At 37.0% G+C, this 21848-nt stretch overlaps 2 protein-coding genes and 1 long non-coding RNA gene across 3 annotated transcripts in view; 1 reads left to right on the top strand and 2 right to left on the bottom strand.

Moving 5' to 3' along the window:
• Positions 1 to 21848, top strand: part of LOC112052643 (angiotensin-converting enzyme) — a 188177-nt gene that overhangs the window by 66968 nt on the left and 99361 nt on the right. The gene's annotated exons all lie outside the window — the stretch shown is intronic.
• On the bottom strand, positions 395 to 2281 carry LOC112050065 (skin secretory protein xP2). The gene is made up of 2 exons (XM_024088196.2): positions 2140 to 2281; positions 395 to 1821 (listed from the first exon to the last, which is right to left on the bottom strand). The coding sequence occupies exons 1-2, from the start codon at positions 2149 to 2151 to the stop codon at positions 730 to 732; spliced, it is 1104 nt and encodes a 367-aa protein (XP_023943964.2). The 5' UTR covers positions 2152 to 2281; the 3' UTR covers positions 395 to 729.
• Positions 17858 to 19514, bottom strand: LOC128198606 (uncharacterized). Its single transcript, XR_008251341.1, has 2 exons — positions 18766 to 19514; positions 17858 to 18061 (listed from the first exon to the last, which is right to left on the bottom strand). It is a non-coding gene; the product is annotated as an uncharacterized LOC128198606 (long non-coding RNA).

Below are 21848 nucleotides of genomic sequence, written 5' to 3'. Positions count from 1 at the left end.
TTAGTAGGTACAACTTGTTAACGCGCATTATACAATCATTTAAATTCCAATACAACTCATGAACGCATCGTAAACAACTATATCGTGAATGAAGCCACTTTACTATGCTACTATATGCTAGTATATGCTACTATATGCTAGTATATGCTAGTATATGCTAGTATATGCTAGTAACATAGTAATAAAGAGGTACACTTACGCAAAACAACGGCATACATGTTTATTGTCATACGTTTCGACACAACTTAAGTAGCGGCGATCCAGTGGCTTGCGATGTGATACTAATCTAGGCCATATTATGTCCGATTTCGCAAACCGGCGGCCCGTAGCCGAATAACCAGATATATTATGCCCTCTAATTACCCAACAATGGACTGGCGAGTAAAAACAATCATTCACATTTAGCATTTTATTTCTTACATCGTTATTTCGCTAGTAAACACATTTCGTTCTATCATTAACAGGTACATCAACTCAAGATTATTACAAAAAAAATACGCAACATTACCGATCAGTTACACGAAATAAAAAAATAATAACAAAATAATAATAAAATTATAAAGTTACGTAATTAGCGCGTTGCGACCGTGCGCCTTGGGGGGAGCTAGCCAGGGGTCTGGGGGGTCCCACTACCCGCTCTGATAGCGCGCCCCACGGCAAACGGTCGCGAGCTCGATCTAATCTTAATTTATATAATATCACAATACAGCGTCTGCTTCCTGCAACTGTCTAGTAGCCTCCATGATGACCATACTCGTGACCGTGGCTGACGACGACCGGGACTGGTACCTTGACCGGATACGGTACGGGCTTCTCTACGTGGACTGGCACGTGCTTCTCGATGTGGACGGGGTAGGGCCTGTCTACTGGCACCTTGACGGGGAACGGCACGGGCTTCTCCACTGGGTAGGGGATGTGCTTCTCGACGGGGTAGGGCGCCGGGTAGGGCACCTTAACGGGGTACGGCACTGGCTTCTCAACGTGGACGGGGTAGGGCCTGTCTACTGGCACCTTCACGGGGTAGGGCACAGGTTTCTCCACTGGGTAAGGCACGGGCTTCTCGACTGGGTAAGGTACTGGTTTGGGTACGTGTACGGGGTAGGGCCTGTCGACGTGGACCTTGACTGGGACGGCGACTTCCTTGATCACTGGGTAAGGAGCGGGCACATGGACGGGGACCTTCACTGGGTAAGGTACCTTCTTCTCCACGGGGTAAGGAGCGGGTACGTGAACATGGACGGGCACCGGCACTTTCTTCTCTACTGGGTAAGGTTGGGGAACGTATACCTTAACGGGAACGGGCCTGTCGACTGGGACGTGTACGGGGTAGGGGACCTTCTTCTCTACTGGGTAGGGAGCTGGTACATGGACTGGTACTTTGACGATCTCCTTGACGTGGTACGGAACGTGTTTGACTACCGGGTAGGGCTGGGGAACTGGTACCTTGACGGGCACTGGGACGTGCTTTTCAACTGGGTAGGGAATGTGTTTCTCTACTGGGTAGGGAACTGGGACTTTTTTGACAACGGTGATCGTTTTGTGCGATTCCTCGTGTCCGCCGTAGCCACCGCCGTAGCCGCCACCGTAACCGCCGCCGTAACCGCCGCCGAAACCGCCTCCGTAGCCGCCACCGAAGCCTCCTTCATAACCGCCCCCGAATCCACCGTGTCCTCCGTAGCCGAGACCGATCAGTCCTCGTTTTTCGTGTTTCTTTTCGTCGGTCGCCGCAGCGTTTTCGGATGCTGCCACTTCCTTGTCTGCCGCCTTGGCCTCTTCCGCGTGGGCGAGCGCCAGGACAGCCACCAGGCAGGTGGCCACGAGCTGAAAAAAACAAACCGGTTAAACCTCCCGAATTACTTAATAACGAAACTCATTACTCGATTATGATATAATCGCTACTTCGGCAACGGTCATGAAGTTTACTAAGTTAAACTAGTTTCAAAATCTGTCACTTTCGGTTAGTTAATTGGTTAAGCTCTACCGGCTTTAATTAGAGATAAGAAAGTGTTAAGCCGCAAGGGACATTCGAGCTTTAACGGTGACACAATGCAAATAGCACCGCGTTGAGCAACCGGGGTAAGGTATCGAGTCCATGGCACTATCACTGCACACTTGCACAAGCACAAAATTTGAACACACCATGAGCTTCATGATGCTGCGTTTGGTCGGTTGCACTGAAGGCAGCGAGGTCCTGAATGCGAATGATGCGTGGTTGGTTCCACCACGCTATATATATGCGGATTGAGCGGCCGAGTGAGGAAAAAAAAATGGCGCCGCTCCGTAGGACTACGTTACACTTTCGCTTTCGAGGGGTATCGTTAAGTGCAGAGCCGAAGTGCTCCATATCGACTCCACGCAGAGCGACCGGTTCTATAGTAGCGAGCGGTTCCTGAAACAACGCTATGACGATATGACGACGATTTGCATTTCACCGCGCTTGATTGCAAAATTATGGTAAACGATGGAATTTGTGGTCATTTGCTAAATAAACACTGAATAATTATAAGTCGGAAAATATTGAATTGATATATTTGCCAAAGCTTCATAAAATCCAGTGGTCTCATGTGAAAAATCTCTGCAAGTGACATCGAAATGAGTGGTGTTTTTACTTTATTTTTGGCTTTTCGGAAACTGTACCATTGATGGTAAGAATCTATCACCAAAAACTAGAACAATAAGTCGTTTGTGGCATTTCAAACTGAAAAACTCTTTACATCTTTATGATGCAATATAACACCATGATTTTTTCAGAGCTTTCAAGTTTTATTTATTTATACAACTCGCATACGTTTCTTGCAAATTAAAGTTTTCTATTGAACCTTTCATGATTTTTGTGTAAAATTATAGAAAGAACCCTGGACCGATTTCGAACCGATGCCCTCCGAATCGAAGGCAGAGATCATATCCTCTAGACTATCATGGCTATAGTTACAATTACGAACTTTAATTTATGTAACCTTAATCGTATTCTGTTCTTACTTTTAACCTGAAGAATGTTTGAAATTAAAGTCGTAGCGTTAAAACTAAAGCCCCATTAAACTAACCTTATAAAGCTTAGGTACTCGAGGGATTTTTCCTAGCGAGCAAACTTTCAAGTTTCTGTAGTTTTACAAAGGCTATTTTTCCATTTAAAATCTGGCAATCCATGTGCATGTGCAATGTGTATGTAGTGTCAATTAATCTACTATATAAAAATAAGTCGGGTTTTCCTTCCTGACGCTATAACTCCAAAACGTACAAACCGATTTCCACGGTTTTGCATTCGTTGGAAAGGTCTCGGGCTCCGTGAGGTTTATAGCAAAGAAAATTCAGGAAAAGGTAGGTTAGGGGTAGGGTAGGGTAGGGTAGGGGGTAGGGTAGGGTAGGGTAGGGTAGGGTAGGGGTAGGGGGTAGGGTAGGGGTAGGGGGTTGGGTAGGGGTAGGGTAGGGGTAGACTTGGGTAGGTGTAGTAGACGAAGTCGCGGGCGTCCGCTAGTGATAGAAAAAAATAGTAGCAATTAACTACAAAAGTTAAAAAATATTAATGTTATCGTATAGTTAAATGTTTTTAATTTTTTTTTTCTTTCGGAAAATGTGTTTCCTTTCAGTCGATTTTAAAAATCTACACTTAAATAATAATAATACAAATCGGATCCCTGATAAACGCCTTATACAAAATGACACGAATGAATGACGTCTTTGATTCGTTGATCGTTAGATTTGTATGGGCGTTCAAACAAAATTACAAATATCTCTGTTATTTGTGAATCTATGTTTATAGTTTACGTATTGAATAATGTCACATTTAATGAAAGGAACCTAAAAATGTATGAATTTTCATGTAATTACGATAAAATAATATTGGTAGATTTTGAAATTTTATAATCTTATTTACTTTGCGTTCCAGTAAATCTTTGTTTTTTACATATCAATTAGTTAATATTGACCTTATTTACCCAAATGTCTCATAAAAATCAATATATTCAAACCTAGTCATCATCCCCATTAGCCTATTCAGTTTATACGAAAGTCAGATAATCATCTTTATAACGAAGTTATGACAAGTTTTTTAAGACTCCTCGTAACGTCTCGTAACCCGGCACAGGTGACAGTTTGGAATGTCAGCAAAACACGCAAACTCATTGACAAACCCTTTTTTATCGAGCGCCGACTGTTCGACACAATGTGTCATATTACTCGGTGATGTAAGATATCTGAGATGAAACGCAATCTGGAAGAGTTATGGCACCTGTATCGTGTTCATGTCATTGATTTGCAGATATACACCGCAATTGTAATAATTACTTGCTTCTTGTGATTGACCTGGAAAGGGGTTATTGCTGTTATTAAATATTTTTTAACCGACTTCAAATAAGGAAACCTTCCTTTTCATTCAAGTCTACATTTTTTTTGAATGTATGTGTTACCTGATTACTCGTATTCAAGTAGGTCCAGTGTACAAGCACTTTAAAAACGTCAGTTGACTATTTGTAAAGATTCTACAACCAGTTCGGAAGACAGTTTCTGCTGAAAATAGCCTAAAGAAAAATAAAATAAATAATTTTATTTATATTACTCATCAATATTTCATTATAATATTAAAAATTATTTTATTTATTTATAATTTTGATAACTTTATATATTATTAAGATCATGTTAAATAATAATTTGACGTTCACTGCTTATCCTTTCTAAAATCACTTAGATTTAACAACGTCTTACTTCAAGATATAACGACGTTTTTGATGTAAGAGTATGTAATGCTAATCGCCGAATTACGGTTACATATTTTAATCGACTGGCATCGATCGGCATATAGGCAGCAGCAGTTGTTAAATCTTAGACGTACCTTCTACCTTGAGCTTAATTTAAACTTTAGTTTGGCTAATGAAAGTAGCGAAGAAGAAGATTAAAAAAAGAATTTATTAAAATCCCTTTTTTTTTAGTTGCCGGTCGATTTCAGTCTCTATTTTCCGTAGCCACACACTTACAAAAAAGTAAGTAGAATTTAACATATTTTTTCATGCATCCATAATAACTTAATCTAACTTAGACAGTGTCAATTACTTTAAGCAACACTTATTTTAGCTGCAAATAAGTAAATTACGTCTGGGTACGCATTAAGTAGTTTAACGTGTAAAGTTTTCCGGAAGATTCCTAGAATGGTAATTTTAAGGATATCGAAGTAATCTTTCCTAATCTTCTTCTAATTTGACCACCTCGTGTCGAAGGCAGTGTGGCAACGAGGTAGTTAGTCATAACGCATGTTAAAGGAAAGAAACATTCGTACGCTGAAACTATTAAATTTACCAAAAAAAAAATGGTAAAAGTAAAGTAATTTTTCTCTATTAAACTTTTGTCTAAGATATTTTTATCGTAAAATCAGTGAGAAAGAAGAACACTGTAAAATCTCATCTCATCATCTATTAAAGATGCGCTCGTTTCCTAGCTAGGTCCTCTCTACGTACCTACATTATTTCACTAGCAGGACCTGGGCCTGTAAAACTTGCTTCGAAAACTAACAAAATGTATAGGAATGGCAGATCTGATCGACAACTTGATCACGTGACCTGTCGATAGTAAATGTCATTCCTATACATATTTTAACTTTCGATGCGTTTGTAGAAAGCATTTGTAGAAAAAGAATCGACGTGTCATATGGCTTTATGCCCTGGGTTGACGTCATTTCATGGATTCGTGAATTTTCACGGAAAATAGCAAGATAAATCAATTGTATTGAAAAAATATTTCAATATTGTAACCGGATAGAAGTTTTTGTGAAAATGCCTACAAATGTTGTATAAACTGGAATTTCCACTGCGAACTATTTTCAATACGTAACCAATTGTGTTAACGTTTTCTCGATCGATTCATAATGTGATTCATAGATGAAATAATTAAAGAATTAGAACAAACAGAAAAAATATAAGAAAACCTTTCTAATTTTATTAATATTGGAGGCTTTGACTTGTGCAACTTTATTGATATTGCTGTGGTAGATGCAAGGAGGCTTTGCCCTATAAAAATATTTTCTTCCGTGGCGTTTTACATTTTTATTATGGAATATTAGCCATATTTTTATATATGACCAATATTCAAATTCCCCTTCTGTCTGCGTTAAATTCTGTTAGGTGGATTCTTTTTCTTTATATCCGATCTTCATGACGCAAAGCCTGTTGTGTTGCTGGAGAAGCTCCATAATCTACCTTTAAAACCGGATTAAAATCTGTTAAGTAGATCCAGGGAATAGCGAAACTGACATACACCCTAAGGCATAATACTTCCGCCATGCTTGATTTTGCTGCCAAGCAGTAGTGCTTTGTTCAATGAAGGACTTCATATTCTACTATAGAATGAAGGGAATGGCTGTAATCCAGACATCGAGGCTTAATGGGTCAACATCTATGCCTCAAGTTAAGGGATGTATGGTGTCTTGTAGTCCATGTCACTTGCATTGTTTTCATTCTCTTCTGGATTTCTTCTGCGATTAGTAAAATAACTATAATCAGATGTGTTCTACAATAACTTCGCTTTTCGAGTGATTCCCCAGTGAGAACATCCCCTTATTGTTTTATATTAATGGATCTAAATAATGTGCTTCCTTTTAAGCCAGCTCTGAAAATGCCAGCCAGCTTCTGTAAATCAGTTGCACTTGCCTGCAGTGTTGCTCTACTAATTTAGATAGATAATAATATTTGAAAAGTGTTTTTATATTTTGTTATTATTTTTTTACCGCCCGACTTTGTTTTTTTTAATTCAAAGTACAGACACCCGATTTTCATCATTCAGTAGAGATAAATATGCGGAACCCTAAAACTCCCTATATATCCGTAATATACCAATTAAAAACATAATATACTCGGATACAATGAAAATTATTTCAGCCCCACAAAAAAACGCGGTTCACAATAAAACCAAGTTTAGAACTTTCAAGGAAGTATTCTAAATACGTGTTTCAATTTCGTTGAACTCTAACTAAACGTAAAAAGACAACAAAAAAAGGAAGTCATTTAAATATAGTTTCGGTCTTTTGTATATATTTTGTGGAATTATAAGTACATGAGTCATACAGGCAGAGTCCAGTTCAGAGACAACTTCTAATAAATTTAAATTTTACTTAGCTTCACTTGTAACAATGTATGTAAGAAAATCTTGGCATTTTAATTTGTCCCACTTCCCGGTCGATTAGGATGAAATTTTGCACACACTCAGAGTTCTGATGACAATACACACATACTAGCTAAGAAAAGTCATTACAAATCCAATATGGTGGCCTCCCCAAGAGGCCGGACTGGCTGTTTGAAATCCACCCCCGTGATATGGATATCAAATGAAAGGGTTTGCTGTCAGGAATACGAAAAAAATAGTCACATGACTTAAACTTATAAATATTTGTAATTTTTTGTGCGTGCTAAAAGCGTGTGTTTTAGTTTCTTAAACTATTTAAAGTTATTATAATAAAACAAGGCTAAAACTCACGTGATTATATCACATGAGTTTTAGTGTATGCTCGACAAATTTTTAACCCGTATGGGGCGATTAGTCATGAGCTGGTTCTTGCAACGCGGGAGCCAAACTGTAAGTTTGACAAACAGACAGACAGAAAAAAATGGCTAATCTACCTTTAATTTAATTTAAATTTATAGTTTGTTTAGTCTACTCTCTTAGTTTAGTGATAAATGATGAATTAGTTACGTCTCTGAAGACCTTGATCATCAGCACTTTATCTGTTTGTAATAAAGATTTTGAAACCTAAAATAATAAGAAATGCGTAAAACCGACACTTATTTGCAAGAGTTATCGATTGATCCGGTTGACCTTTCGGGAGGTTGAAAGTTCAACTTAAGGATGTTTAAAGATCACAGCATCTTACACCACATACCATTAGCTTAGTAGTTAGTGTTAACCCTTTAAGGGTTCGGATTACAAACACCTGTATTTAATTTCTGGGTCGAACTATGATGATGAATTGAGCTTTTAAGAATTTACGCGTAAAAATTCCTGAAATTCCCGGAGATGCAGAATTGGGGTTTATGTATTTATACCCTTTGCCTCGGAGAGCACGTTAAACCCACGGTCCTGGTTACTTATATCATTATTAGTACAGGAAATCTACAGAAAATCGTATAAGATTTGTAAAAGAATTGCATGACATGATTTACATGAGTATTTAAAGTACCTCAATGACGTTAATTGTAGATAAGAATGTCCTCTACATTTTTTGTAAAATAAACTTTAATGTAAAACTCATACTTTAGGAAAAAACACAATCCAAAAACTTTTTGAGTTTTTAAGCCCAGGGGGAGGGGGGCGGTCGATGTACTCAATTAAAGCTTGTTGGGTTGCTCCCTACCGATGTTTAAAAAATGTCGAGTCATGTATGCAATTCTTTTAGTTATATTTCCTAGATTTCCTGTACTATAACATCATCATAGAGATCAAATATTATCACCCTAAGCTATCCGTATGGAGCAGCAAGGTGGGTTGAAGCTCCATATCTACTGTTCTCCAGATATGGTGATTCTGTAGCATTACAATAGCTGATAATCAATAATATTAACAACCTATATTCGACTCACTGTTGAGCACGATTCTCCTCTTAGAATGAGAAGGGCTAGGCTAAACCACGCTGGCCCAATGCGGATTAGCAGACTTCACAAATGTAGAGAATTAAGAAAATTCTCAGGTATAAGATAAGATAAGATAAATATACTTTATTTGCACACCACAAAGACAAAAACAAGTGAAATAAAAAACAAATTAGGAAGAGATCAGCATACAAAAGGCTCATTAAGGTATGCAGGTTTCCTCACGATGTTTTCCTTCACCGTTTGAGATACGTGATATTTAGTTTCATAACATGCACATTACTGGTTAGAGGTGCATGCTCCGGACAGGATTCGACCCTACGCCCTCCGAATTTAAGGCAGAGGTCATATCCATTGGGCTATCACGTTTTTTAAAAAAAATACTTACGAATAACTAACAAATAAAAAAAGATAAGGCAAATGTTATTAATAAAAAAACATACTAATTTGGTAAAAAATAAAATATATACTTACTTAAATATTTTAGTTAATCTTGGTAAAAAGTATATATAGTTCGGTTACTATTTCCGAACATAAATGTTTCGTCACACAAGTAAAAGTTATATTAACACAGAACATGCTTCTTGATGTATCAATCAATACTTGATTGAGGTATAGATATTCTATTTTCGCAAGACGGTTTCAGTTTGGCTGTAGTTTCTGTACACCTTTACTGTAGGTAATTGTCTCATAACAAATTTAATATAATCAATATTCATTTCATGGAATAAGGGTTCAAAATATATTGATATCAATTAATAAAAGTTAAGAATTTCTTAAAAAACTTAATTTATATATCACTTGTTTTTTTAAAATTTTCCAAACGTCAAAAACGCTGTCGTCCATTCTGTGACGTCAATAACATACTCATGCACTAAACTTCAAACTAATTGTTAACTAATTTTTGTCAAACGCTCCGTTTGTTTGGGATTTGTTATAGTGACGTCATGAAACAGTTGAAATATAGATCGTCATGGCCGACAGGCGTTTTTGCTTGTATTTAAAAACTAAAATATTCATGTAATTACGTCTCAAAAAAATATGATTTTTTTTTCAATCTAGTGGAACGTTATTTAACTATTTAAGAACATTAAAAAAAAGTGTCAACTAGCCTATTAATGCGCGTTTATACAACTGTAATAGACTTATAAAACTTAGTAATGTAGTAGCACTAGTCTAGTAACGATGTTTTTATAACCTGACATATGAATTTGTATCTCTTTTCTCTGTCTATAATATCGTGTAACATAAGAGATAGTGACAAATTTGAGTACTCACACTATCGAGTTATAAAAACACTAACCGACGCACCGCAGTAACACCCACGTAGTACCCGTACCCATGAGAATACGGGGATGAACGGATACAAGGCCTGTTGCACTCACAAATAATGTGACTTTTTGGTCGAATTTTTGGTGGTAAAAGAATTTTTAGAATCTGTTTGGTAGATCTAGAGATTACCCTTTATAACACCACAAAGTATACCTATATAATACTAGTATCTATAATTTTTTTTCAATCCGTGAATGGTTGCTCAACAATGTTTTTATTGGTTAAAGAGTAAATATATCACACGCCTCTCCCTGTATAACTCTAAGTAATATAACAATTTAATAATAATTGTATACACGTCACCACTACCGCATCCAAACTGTCTTCCGAAAATAGAACATGAATACTTAATCCAAATTCGTTTGTATGACTTTCCGATATTTACCTCTTTGGCAACTTAAGAAGTCGGCCGCATGCCGCCTCCGCGCAACCTTGAACTTAATACAAGTTACCAATTCGCACACACGCTTCTGAATACATTTACATATCGACTGCATCATTAGGAATTAATTTATTACTAATCCACTAGACTTGGCTTTTCATGGATCATCATTGTTAACTTTTTTAACGGCTCACTTCAGGGGCAGGGTCAATGGTGTAGTGTGCCTTTAAGGGGGATATCAAAATTAGTTGGGGTGGCGGGGATGGGGGGAAATGAAAGTAGGTAAAGCGATTTAGCGTTCCGGTTCAATGTCGTGTAGAAACCGAAAGGGGTGTGCTCCTACCAACAAGTTAGAACGCTTCCATCTTAGATTGCATCATCACTAACCATCAGATGAGATTACAGTCAAGGGCTAACTGGTAAAGAATAAAAAAAATAATAATAAATATAAATAAATAAAGGCTGCAAACCCTGCCCTGGCCTTGTGACTGACTAAACTTGACGACTTAGCTGATGAGATGCTTATTATGAAATTAGAATACCTCGTTGCTCCAATTCTCAAAATATGGGTTGGTGTACAGGTACATGAGTCTGTAATTTATCATACTTACCAACTTACTTACAACTTACAAAAAAAATCTTTAAAAAAAAAAGAAATATGTATTTTCACAGACCTACCTAAGACCCGTGATCCGACACCATAGGCATATTCAATTAAGCAGATGAAAGATACTTAAATTACTGAAAACTGATGATTAACCTTCGCTTAGCTAGAAATAAATATCATGATCTTGTATTACTGACCAACATCTTATGACACTTAATTATGAAGAAACATGATTTATCGTTGCAATAATTATAATATTGTAGTAATTTTTCGACTTCAAGACACACCTACCTTTCATTTGGTCTTCGTCATTCTAGGACATTATTTGATAATTTACGCTAATGTAAGCGTTATGTTTATATTATTAAAAGTTAGTTTTCTCTGAATACACCAGAGGGAATACTTTAAATCAAATGCCGTGTTGAAAGATGTTGGCATTGCATCTGTCTGTGCAGAATTGCTTTGTTAGCTATCATTTTTCTGTTGTAGAATATATTTATAAGTATTTTGTAGTAATTTATATCCTTTATCTATGAATAATCAATAAATAAATTAAGTAGCCTAATTAATATTATAATTATGCTTGTATACCTACTAAATATTATTGTTGCATTTGCTTATAAAAATATATGAAAGTATTAAAATCTGTGATGAGGGAGATAGCCCATTGGATATGACCTCTGCCTCCGATTCCAGAGGGTGTGGGTTTGAATCCGATCCGGGGCATGCACCACTAACTTTTCAGTTGTATGCATTTTAAGAAATTAAATATCATGTGTCACGGTGAAGGAAAAACATCGTGAGGAAACCTGCATACTAGAGAATTTTCTTATTTCTCTGCATGGGTGAGGTCTGCCAATCCGCATTGGGCCAGCGTGGTGGACTATTGGCCTAACCCCTCTCATTCTGAGAGGAGACTCGAGCTCAGCAATGCGCCTAATATGGGTTGGTAATGATGATGAATGAATGATTAAAATCTGATCGATATATTTTTTTTTTGGTTTTGGATTTTGGTTAACACCCCGTACCTCGCAGAGCAAGTTAAGTCGCATAGGTTCCGGTCATTATCACTACACCTGATAGTGATCGTTACAAAGTTAAATATTATCACTGTAAGGCCATCAACCCGCATTGAATCAGCGAAAAAGAAACAATTGTATGCAAAATCAGTTGCTACGTACTTCATGTGTCGCATTGAAACTAAATCTTTATCTAACCTTACCTACCCTTACCTATTAAGTAAGATGACGACGATATTATGAAAGAAAGAAATCGGGACCTACTTAAGAAGGTATGACCTATTGTACCCGTTTAAATAACATTCATAATGAACAACCACGAAATAAGTTTAAAATCATTAAGGTATGACCTAATTTGGTAGTTATATTGAAAAAGAACTTTTTTGAAAATTATTGTAATTTTAATATGTATGTACCAAATAAACTGAGTTTTACCCGTTTGGCAACGATCAACATCTTTTTTTTGTCTACAAAGAAATTCAAGAATAGCACTTTTCGAAAATAGTCCAACAGGTATTTTCACACAGAAATCAAACCCACGTCCTCTCATATTGAGTCGCCCCAAATATTAACTTACTACTAATGAGCTATAATTGTTCAAACTGATTAAAACATTTGCCACTTTCATAATATATTACAAAGAAAATAAAAATAACTTGCCGCGCAACGTATGACAAGGAAATTAGTTCATTACGTTGCCACACATAACGAATTAAAATCATATCAAAGTGATCTTGAATTTTGTAACGGTTTGCTGGAGTTGGTTAATTAAAAAAAAAGTTTTATTAGGGCTTGTGTTCTCTTTTGAAACTCAAATAATTGAGCTGCTATGTATGTATATTCGACACACGGCATGAAGGCCGTTATTACAATGAAAAAAAGTCAATCATATAATGCATGGTTTTTTGTACATTGACGACCTCCGTGGCAGTGGTATGCGCGGTGGATTTATGAGACGGAGATCCTGGGTTCTATCCCCGGCTGGGCCGATTGAGGTTTTCCTAATTGGTCCAGGTCTGGCTGGTGGAAGGCTTCGGCCGTGACTAGTTACCACCCTACCGACAAAGACGTCCAAGCGAGCGTTCCGGTACGATGTCGTGTAGAAACCGAAAGGGGTGGATTTTCATCCTCCTCCTAACAAGTTAGCCAGCTTCCATCTTAGATTGCATCATCACTTACCATCATGTGAGACTGTAGTCAAGAGCTAACTTGAAAAAAAAAAAATCTAAATGTACCAATCCCATGGTAAGTGTAGTAGTGATCTTTTTGTGACAAATCCTTGATTATTGCGATTTAGGAGTGACAACTCAACAGATAGACAGAGAGACAAAATAAAATTAAAATGTACTAATATGGACTAAGTAAGATACGTTACGTACGTACGTAGCTCTAGCTCCACGGTTATCATCATCATCATCAGCCGATGGCAGTCCACAGCTGGACAAAGGCCTCTTGCATGGATATTCAAACACAACAATCTCGCACCTCCAGCATCCAGCGGCTCCCTGCAACCCACTTGATGTCCTCGGCCCACCTAGTGGAGGGGGTCGACCAACACTGCGCTTTTTGGTGTGAAGTCGCCATTCCCGCACCTTGGAACCCTAATTTCCATCGGCTCTTCGAACTATGCGGCCTGCCCATTGCCACTGCAGCTTCGCGGTTATTAAAGTCCAAAATACCTTTGATTAACTGTGAGGTTTTGTATACCTGCTATCCATCCTATTGCTACATCCATCCTGCGCTACTCGCTAATGTGTTCGAATAATTACCGTAATTCATACCTCTCGGATGAATCAGATTACGTGTAATTTGATGTTAATTAAATCCGTATTAATTACAGATCGTAATGGTATTAATAGCTAACGTTTATATTGTGCGAATAATTTAATAATTATGGCACGATTACAAAGGTGATTTCAGATTGGTAAGTACTTAATTATGAAAGCAAACATTAAACTGTAACTGCATCGTTGATCCAGTTGTTAGACTATTTGGCTCATTTGGATCATGAAGTTCAGAGTTTGAGTCCTGGGTTGAGTTTTTTTTTTATTATTTACAAGTTAGCCCTTGACTACAATCTCACCTGATGGTAAGTGATGATGCAGTCTAAGATGGAAGCGGGCTAACTTGGAGGAGGATGAAAATCCACACACCTCTTCCCCGTTATACGTTTGCATCCAGCGAATCCATGCGACTCGCTTGATGTCGTCAGTCCACCTGGTGGGGCTCGACCAACACTGCACTTTCTAGTACGGGTCGCCATTCCAGCACCTTGGAACCCTAACGTCCATCGGCTCGTCTGACTATGTACCCCGTCCATTGCCACTTCAGCTTTGCGACTCATTGTGATATGTGACGGTGACTTTGGTTCTTCTTCAAACTTATTACGCATACGATTAAAATTCGATTTTTTGGGAACCCTTACTCATTAAGGCCATTTTACAATTTATTTATAAAATTTAATACATGAGTGTCACTCTATTATGGATGATATAGTTTTTCTTTTAACATCAGATGTTTTACTATAACAAACCCCATAAACACTGAAATATATTTGGCTGTACAGCTCAAAACATACAAAGATAGATGCAAATTAACAGCGCGCAGTCATCTTCGCTGTGAACTTGATATTACGATTGCAAGGCTAACGTGAACACACCCTAAGCAATTATTAACATGACTTATAGTATTGTAGTAATCAAAAATAACACATTCTAAAGAAATCAAGGTCGCCGTATTGGGAAATTGTTGGTTTTCTCGCGAACGAGCGACCTTGACATCGCAACTAATTCCAACGTTGTGATGACGTGCGACTTGATGAGCAAGGTATTTATTTACAACTTTGCTCTAAATTCTTAACAATGTTATATACATAAAACAATAACAATTAATAACAAAGTCTATAGGCAGATTTACAATTTTACCACCAGCACCAGGCTGTTCCATTTTTGCCGCCTGACTGACCTCTATCGTCTTCATTACATCAGATATCTTTCAATACGTTTTCGTTAATTTTGATGTTTTTTTTTATATTTCTATAAATTGCCAACCCTTGTATTGAGGGCCGCCGCCCCCTAAAGTCTATGCTCCAGTCTACATAGACTACTGGTAAATCCGCCACTGACAAAGTTGCTTCAATCAGCTGCTAATGTGACCCACAAAGGGGAAGTTCACTTAAACATTAACTAACTTTCAACCTTCTTTATCATTATCATTATAACTGCTGGATATAGGCCTTTTGTAGGAACTTCCAAACATCACGACCCTGAGCCGCGAATCCCTGCGACTCGCTTGATGTCGCCAGTTCACCTGCGTGGTCGTACAACACTGCGTTTTCAGCCTCCTTACACTTACAAAAAACGTCTCTGAGTCAGTATACATTACAATGTATGTAACCACTAGTTCATAACACTCACAATGCGACAGCGTTTCGTAAACCATTCATTTTGAGTGCGGTTGTCGCCCAAGGTCCCTTTTGTTTGTTGATTTAGACGATAACAACCTTACAGTAACGGATATTGTAATTTAAAACTGCCCATGCTCAGAGGCAATTGCGCAACGTAATCGCAATCGACATGATTGTCTATACACTGTAAAGACGTGGGTCGGTGACCGGTGTCCTGGCCGACGCGAGTGAGGCACGAAAAATATATTCCCCATTGTATTCTTGCTGTTTTTAGACCAGCAGCTTAGGCGCCTACTATTTTTTGAACCACAATGTAAAATTGGTACCAAAATGATTGCTGTGACAAACTACACACGATGTTATACATTTTTTTAAATTTTACTACCGGACATTGAAATAAACGATGAAAATTCCAAACATAAAAATATTTAATTTCTACTCGTGATAATATCTCAGGTCTATTTCAAAATTTTGAAACCGAAAGTAGTGTGGAACTTCATCCTCCTTGTTAGCCCGCTTGTTAGGAGGAAAAAAAAAGATAGGTCGGTCTAACTCGATGGAGCTTGTCTCCGTAAACCTTACTGTTTTCTCCTGCATTACAAATGCTAAATCGGTAAAACTGGCTCATTTTAGCCTATAAGGTAGTCAAAAGTTGTTCGTCTTAGCCGAGAAGGTAGAAACCAGTAGGTGGGCCATCTGCTTTCAGTCAGTCCAGTCCAATAGGAGATAATAGACCAGTCCATTTTTCAAAAATCCCATTATTGAAAAATGGAATTTTACTCGGACTAAAGTCACCGACGCTAGTTGACTGAATCTTGATTGATATTGATATAAAATGAATATATTATAAAAAAACTAACTTTTTGTACCTTTACATTACATGTGTTTATTAAGGATTTCTGGGAATGTTTTGAACCCAAGACTAACTACTTCCATATTTTGATGTTAATTGTTCACTAGGTATGTACTTCCCATATTTTTAAATCAGTTCTAAATAACATTCACGGTTCTCAGCTCTAACTTAAGCAATTTTTACTATCTCGAGATAACTTAACACGCTCTACATGTTATGTGCGTGCAATTTATTTCACTACCAGACGCATTAAAATTAGTATTGTATGTATTTATATATACTGCGGACTGTATGTACATCCCTAATGAAAGGATCATATCAATTGGATAATGTCACTTCTTATTGTATGTACGACAATACAGCTGTACAATGATTTTCTAGGTCTGACGACCTCCGTGGCTCAGTGGTATGCGCGGTGGATTTACGAGAAGAAAGTCCTGGGTTCGATACCGGGCTGTGCCGATTGAGATTTTCTTAATTGGTCCAGATCTGGCTGGTGGGAGGCTTCGGCCGTGGCTAATTACCACCCTACCGGCAAAGACGTACTACCAAGCGATTTAGCGTTCCGTTGCAATGTCGTGTAGAATGGGATGTGGATTTTTATCCTCCTCCTAACAAGTTAGCCCGCTTCCATCTTTGATTGTATCATCACTTACCGTCAGGTGAGATTGTAGTCAAGGAATTGCTTGCAAAGAAAAATAAAAAAAAATAGTTAAAGATAGATTGGGTTAACTTGATAGGTACACGTATAGTCTACCCATAACCCTACGAGTAACTGGTGTATATGCAGCATAATAAAACCGAAATGTTTATATCTAATGGAAAGATAATCCTTAACTGCGATCTCATCTGATGTTAAGTGACGATCAAGTTAAAGATAGGCTGGTGTAACTCGATAGAGCTTTACGTTTATTGTCTCCGCAAACCTTACTGGTTTCTACGGCATTACAAACGTTAAATCGCTAAAACTGGTTCATTTTAGCGGATAAGGTAGTCGTTAAAAGTTGTTCGTCTTAGCCGATAAGGTATAACCAGTAGGCAGGCCATCTGCCTTCTGAACAAATGTTTACTACGTATAGATTGACAGAAAACGTATAGAAAACTTCCCTTTAAACCTGCTACCTCTTAAAACCACGACAGTTACACTCCATAGTTGCCTACTGTAGGTACTGACTACCGTAGGAACATGAGCTGACAATATTTCAGCTTTTATAAAATAATAGAGGTATAACCATCGCAGGCACATAGTCCATTATGTATGCTTGTGACTTATTCTTTGGAAGCTCCACAGCTATTAGATTCATGTCTGTTTTGTGAGTGACATAGGGTAGCTATTAATTCTTGGTCATCTCATAACTTTTATATTTTTTTACGGATTCATATTTTTTAATTATTAGACCAAATTATTTGTTTCAAATCAAAATTGAAAATAAAATACATTTTCGTAGTTATTAAACTTTTAATAACAGATATTTTTTTTTTAAATATTAGACTACAAGTCCTTGAACAAAAATTACATGTGAAATGACCCAACGTGAATAACGCTTAGAAGGCTGTTACTATATCAGAAAATAACTCTGAGCACTATGCCGTCATTTCTGAGCGGTACAGGTGAGTACGCGAGTGTTCAAGGACTTGTAGTCTTTATATTTTTTCAAAACTAATAGGTAATTTTTATTTTATTTTCTTAACTTTTTATATTTCATCCATTGAATTACGAGTCAGTATAGAGTCCTAATGGTCAAAAGGTCCCAAAGGTCAGGCGTTAGAGCGTAAGGCACAGTAGCACACACTGCTCATGCAGAGGCCGGAAGTGGCGCCGGGGTCACACCTCCTGTTGCACATCCGGGTACAGTCCGCATTGCTCGTGCACGTGGCGAACTGTATCGGGTTCACTAAAACAACATATCGAGCCTTTGATATTGCAGATTTTATTTGATCCTTTACACATAGGTATAGAGGAAGTATAGATATAAAAAAAAATCATAAAGTAAAAAATTATAAAGTGGAAAAAAAATCAAAATTCAATTATTTCAAGTAATCTTCGTTTACAAACACTTTTGAAACGTCAAGTTTGAGTATTTGTAAAAACTCTACCACCGGTTTGAAAGGCATGTTCTGCTGAGAAGAGCCGGCAATGAACTCGAAAAATTTTGTTAGCTTATTTATAAGCTCCGAAACTACTTAACCAATTCAACCATTTTTACATCGAAAGAAGGCTACATTATTAGCGACTAAAATAAGCTAAATCTTATCCTTGTTTCCCCACGGGAAGGAGAATTTCGCGGTGGGTGAAACCGCGAGTCATCCGCTAAATTATTATAATTGACCCGACGGGCTTCGTACTTCGTGAATATGCAGCACACGCGTACTTCATATTTATTCCCTAAAACACGCTCAACAAGTAACCTAAATATAAATTATTCAAATCGATCAATATTGTTTTCGAATATTGCTAACTAACAGGCCAAAGAAATTTATAAGTATACATACATAAATCGGTCACTGTTGATACGAGCGCTTTTTTTTCTATCAAAGTAAAAATTAAACTTAAAATTGTAAGTTACCAAAAACAGATAGCTTTTATTCACAAACTTACCCTGTGACTCCACTTGATTAATAAATAAAGTACATAGAGCTACAATACTAAGTAATAAGAAACCAAGAAACTTCATGTTAACGACAAAACCTTGCAGTTACACTTGTAACAAATAAAAACCACTACAAAAATAATCAAAAAGAAAACCACACTACGTATTTATTCATAAGCTAACACAGTGTAAAAAATTAATTTACTATTTTTAACGCATGCTAAAGATAAAAACCTAATATAATTTGTATTTGTACATACCAGTTTTTGCATGCGGCATCGTCCGTATTAAAATTGGGTGCATAGTTTGGTATAGTGCGCCGTCTTTAAGTTGAACTAAACGCAGCAACGCATTTTCGGGTATTAGTGACGTATGTAAGATGTGCCACGCGTAACCATAGCAACATGTTGATGCCATTACAATCGTGTACGAATTACTTGACACCTTTATTGTATTTTTTTTTAAATAATTTTATTCTGTATCTATATCTATACTAATATATAAAGCTGAAGAGTTTGTTTGTTTGATTGAACGCGCTAATCTCAGGAACTACTGGTCCGATTTGAAAAATTCTTCCAGTGTTAGATAGCCTATTTATCGAGGTAGTCTATAGGTTATATTATATTATCCCGTATTCCTACGTTAACGAGAACCACGCGGGTGAAATCGCGCGGCGTCAGCGTCAACAGTCAACATTAAAAATAATGTACTATTTTATATTTCACACATGAGAAATCACATACCTAATCACCAGTCACTTGCTTTTTGGTACCTTAGACACCCTTGCAATTTGATCTTCAATTGTGTTTTTCGAAGGGTTGTTACAAACCTAAGTGACTGGCAACAGAGTACATAGTTTCTCCTATTATGACAAGGCAAATATAAAAAAATAATAAGCTTTATACTGGGACTATTAAGATTGTAAACCCTTGAAATCTGGTACCTCCAAAAGCCATCACGGTCTAAACACTATGATTACCAACAATTCATACCTATGGTAGGAGCGGGGACTGATAAATATTCAGCTTTTATAAAATGAAGAAGGTCGGGTTCGCATGTTCTTGTTTATCAAATTTAATTTATGTGACTTTCTCGTAATAATTGATTGGTCACCATTGTTATTATGAACACGTAGCACAATAAATTCGTGAACCGTGATAGCTCAGTGGATATAATCTCTGCCTTCGATTCAGAGAACGTAGGTTCCCATCAGGTATTTTTTTTAATTATGAGCATTAATAAAAGTCAAATACGAGTATCACATGTCTCAAATTGTGGAGGAAAATAATCGTGAGGAAACCTGCATACATGAGAATTTTCTTAGTTCTCTAAGCTTGCCAATTCACATTGGACCAGCGTGAAACACTTTTGAAACGTCAAGTTTGAGTATTTGTAAAAACTCTACCACCGGTTTGAAAGGCATGTTCTGCTGAGAAGAGCCGGCAATGAACTCGAAAAATTTTGTTAGCTTATTTATAAGCTCCGAAACTACTTAACCAATTCAACCATTTTTACATCGAAAGAAGGCTACATTATTAGCGACTAAAATAAGCTAAATCTTATCCTTGTTTCCCCACGGGAAGGAGAATTTCGCGGTGGGTGAAACCGCGAGTCATCCGCTAAATTATTATAATTGACCCGACGGGCTTCGTACTTCGTGAATATGCAGCACACGCGTACTTCATATTTATTCCCTAAAACACGCTCAACAAGTAACCTAAATATAAATTATTCAAATCGATCAATATTGTTTTCGAATATTGCTAACTAACAGGCCAAAGAAATTTATAAGTATACATACATAAATCGGTCACTGTTGATACGAGCGCTTTTTTTTCTATCAAAGTAAAAATTAAACTTAAAATTGTAAGTTACCAAAAACAGATAGCTTTTATTCACAAACTTACCCTGTGACTCCACTTGATTAATAAATAAAGTACATAGAGCTACAATACTAAGTAATAAGAAACCAAGAAACTTCATGTTAACGACAAAACCTTGCAGTTACACTTGTAACAAATAAAAACCACTACAAAAATAATCAAAAAGAAAACCACACTACGTATTTATTCATAAGCTAACACAGTGTAAAAAATTAATTTACTATTTTTAACGCATGCTAAAGATAAAAACCTAATATAATTTGTATTTGTACATACCAGTTTTTGCATGCGGCATCGTCCGTATTAAAATTGGGTGCATAGTTTGGTATAGTGCGCCGTCTTTAAGTTGAACTAAACGCAGCAACGCATTTTCGGGTATTAGTGACGTATGTAAGATGTGCCACGCGTAACCATAGCAACATGTTGATGCCATTACAATCGTGTACGAATTACTTGACACCTTTATTGTATTTTTTTTTAAATAATTTTATTCTGTATCTATATCTATACTAATATATAAAGCTGAAGAGTTTGTTTGTTTGATTGAACGCGCTAATCTCAGGAACTACTGGTCCGATTTGAAAAATTCTTCCAGTGTTAGATAGCCTATTTATCGAGGTAGTCTATAGGTTATATTATATTATCCCGTATTCCTACGTTAACGAGAACCACGCGGGTGAAATCGCGCGGCGTCAGCGTCAACAGTCAACATTAAAAATAATGTACTATTTTATATTTCACACATGAGAAATCACATACCTAATCACCAGTCACTTGCTTTTTGGTACCTTAGACACCCTTGCAATTTGATCTTCAATTGTGTTTTTCGAAGGGTTGCTACAAACCTAAGTGACTGGCAACAGAGTACATAGTTTCTCCTATTATGACAAGGCAAATATAAAAAAATAATAAGCTTTATACTGGGACTATTAAGATTGTAAACCCTTGAAATCTGGTACCTCCAAAAGCCATCACGGTCTAAACACTATGATTACCAACAATTCATACCTATGGTAGGAGCGGGGACTGATAAATATTCAGCTTTTATAAAATGAAGAAGGTCGGGTTCGCATGTTCTTGTTTATCAAATTTAATTTATGTGACTTTCTCGTAATAATTGATTGGTCACCATTGTTATTATGAACACGTAGCACAATAAATTCGTGAACCGTGATAGCTCAGTGGATATAATCTCTGCCTTCGATTCA

Source organism: Bicyclus anynana, chromosome 12, assembly GCF_947172395.1.
Source record: "Bicyclus anynana chromosome 12, ilBicAnyn1.1, whole genome shotgun sequence".
In the NCBI taxonomy this organism is placed as follows: Eukaryota; Metazoa; Arthropoda; class Insecta; order Lepidoptera; family Nymphalidae; genus Bicyclus; species Bicyclus anynana.
Note: the sequence above shows the minus strand (reverse complement) of the source record. Positions and strands in the feature narration are given on the sequence as shown.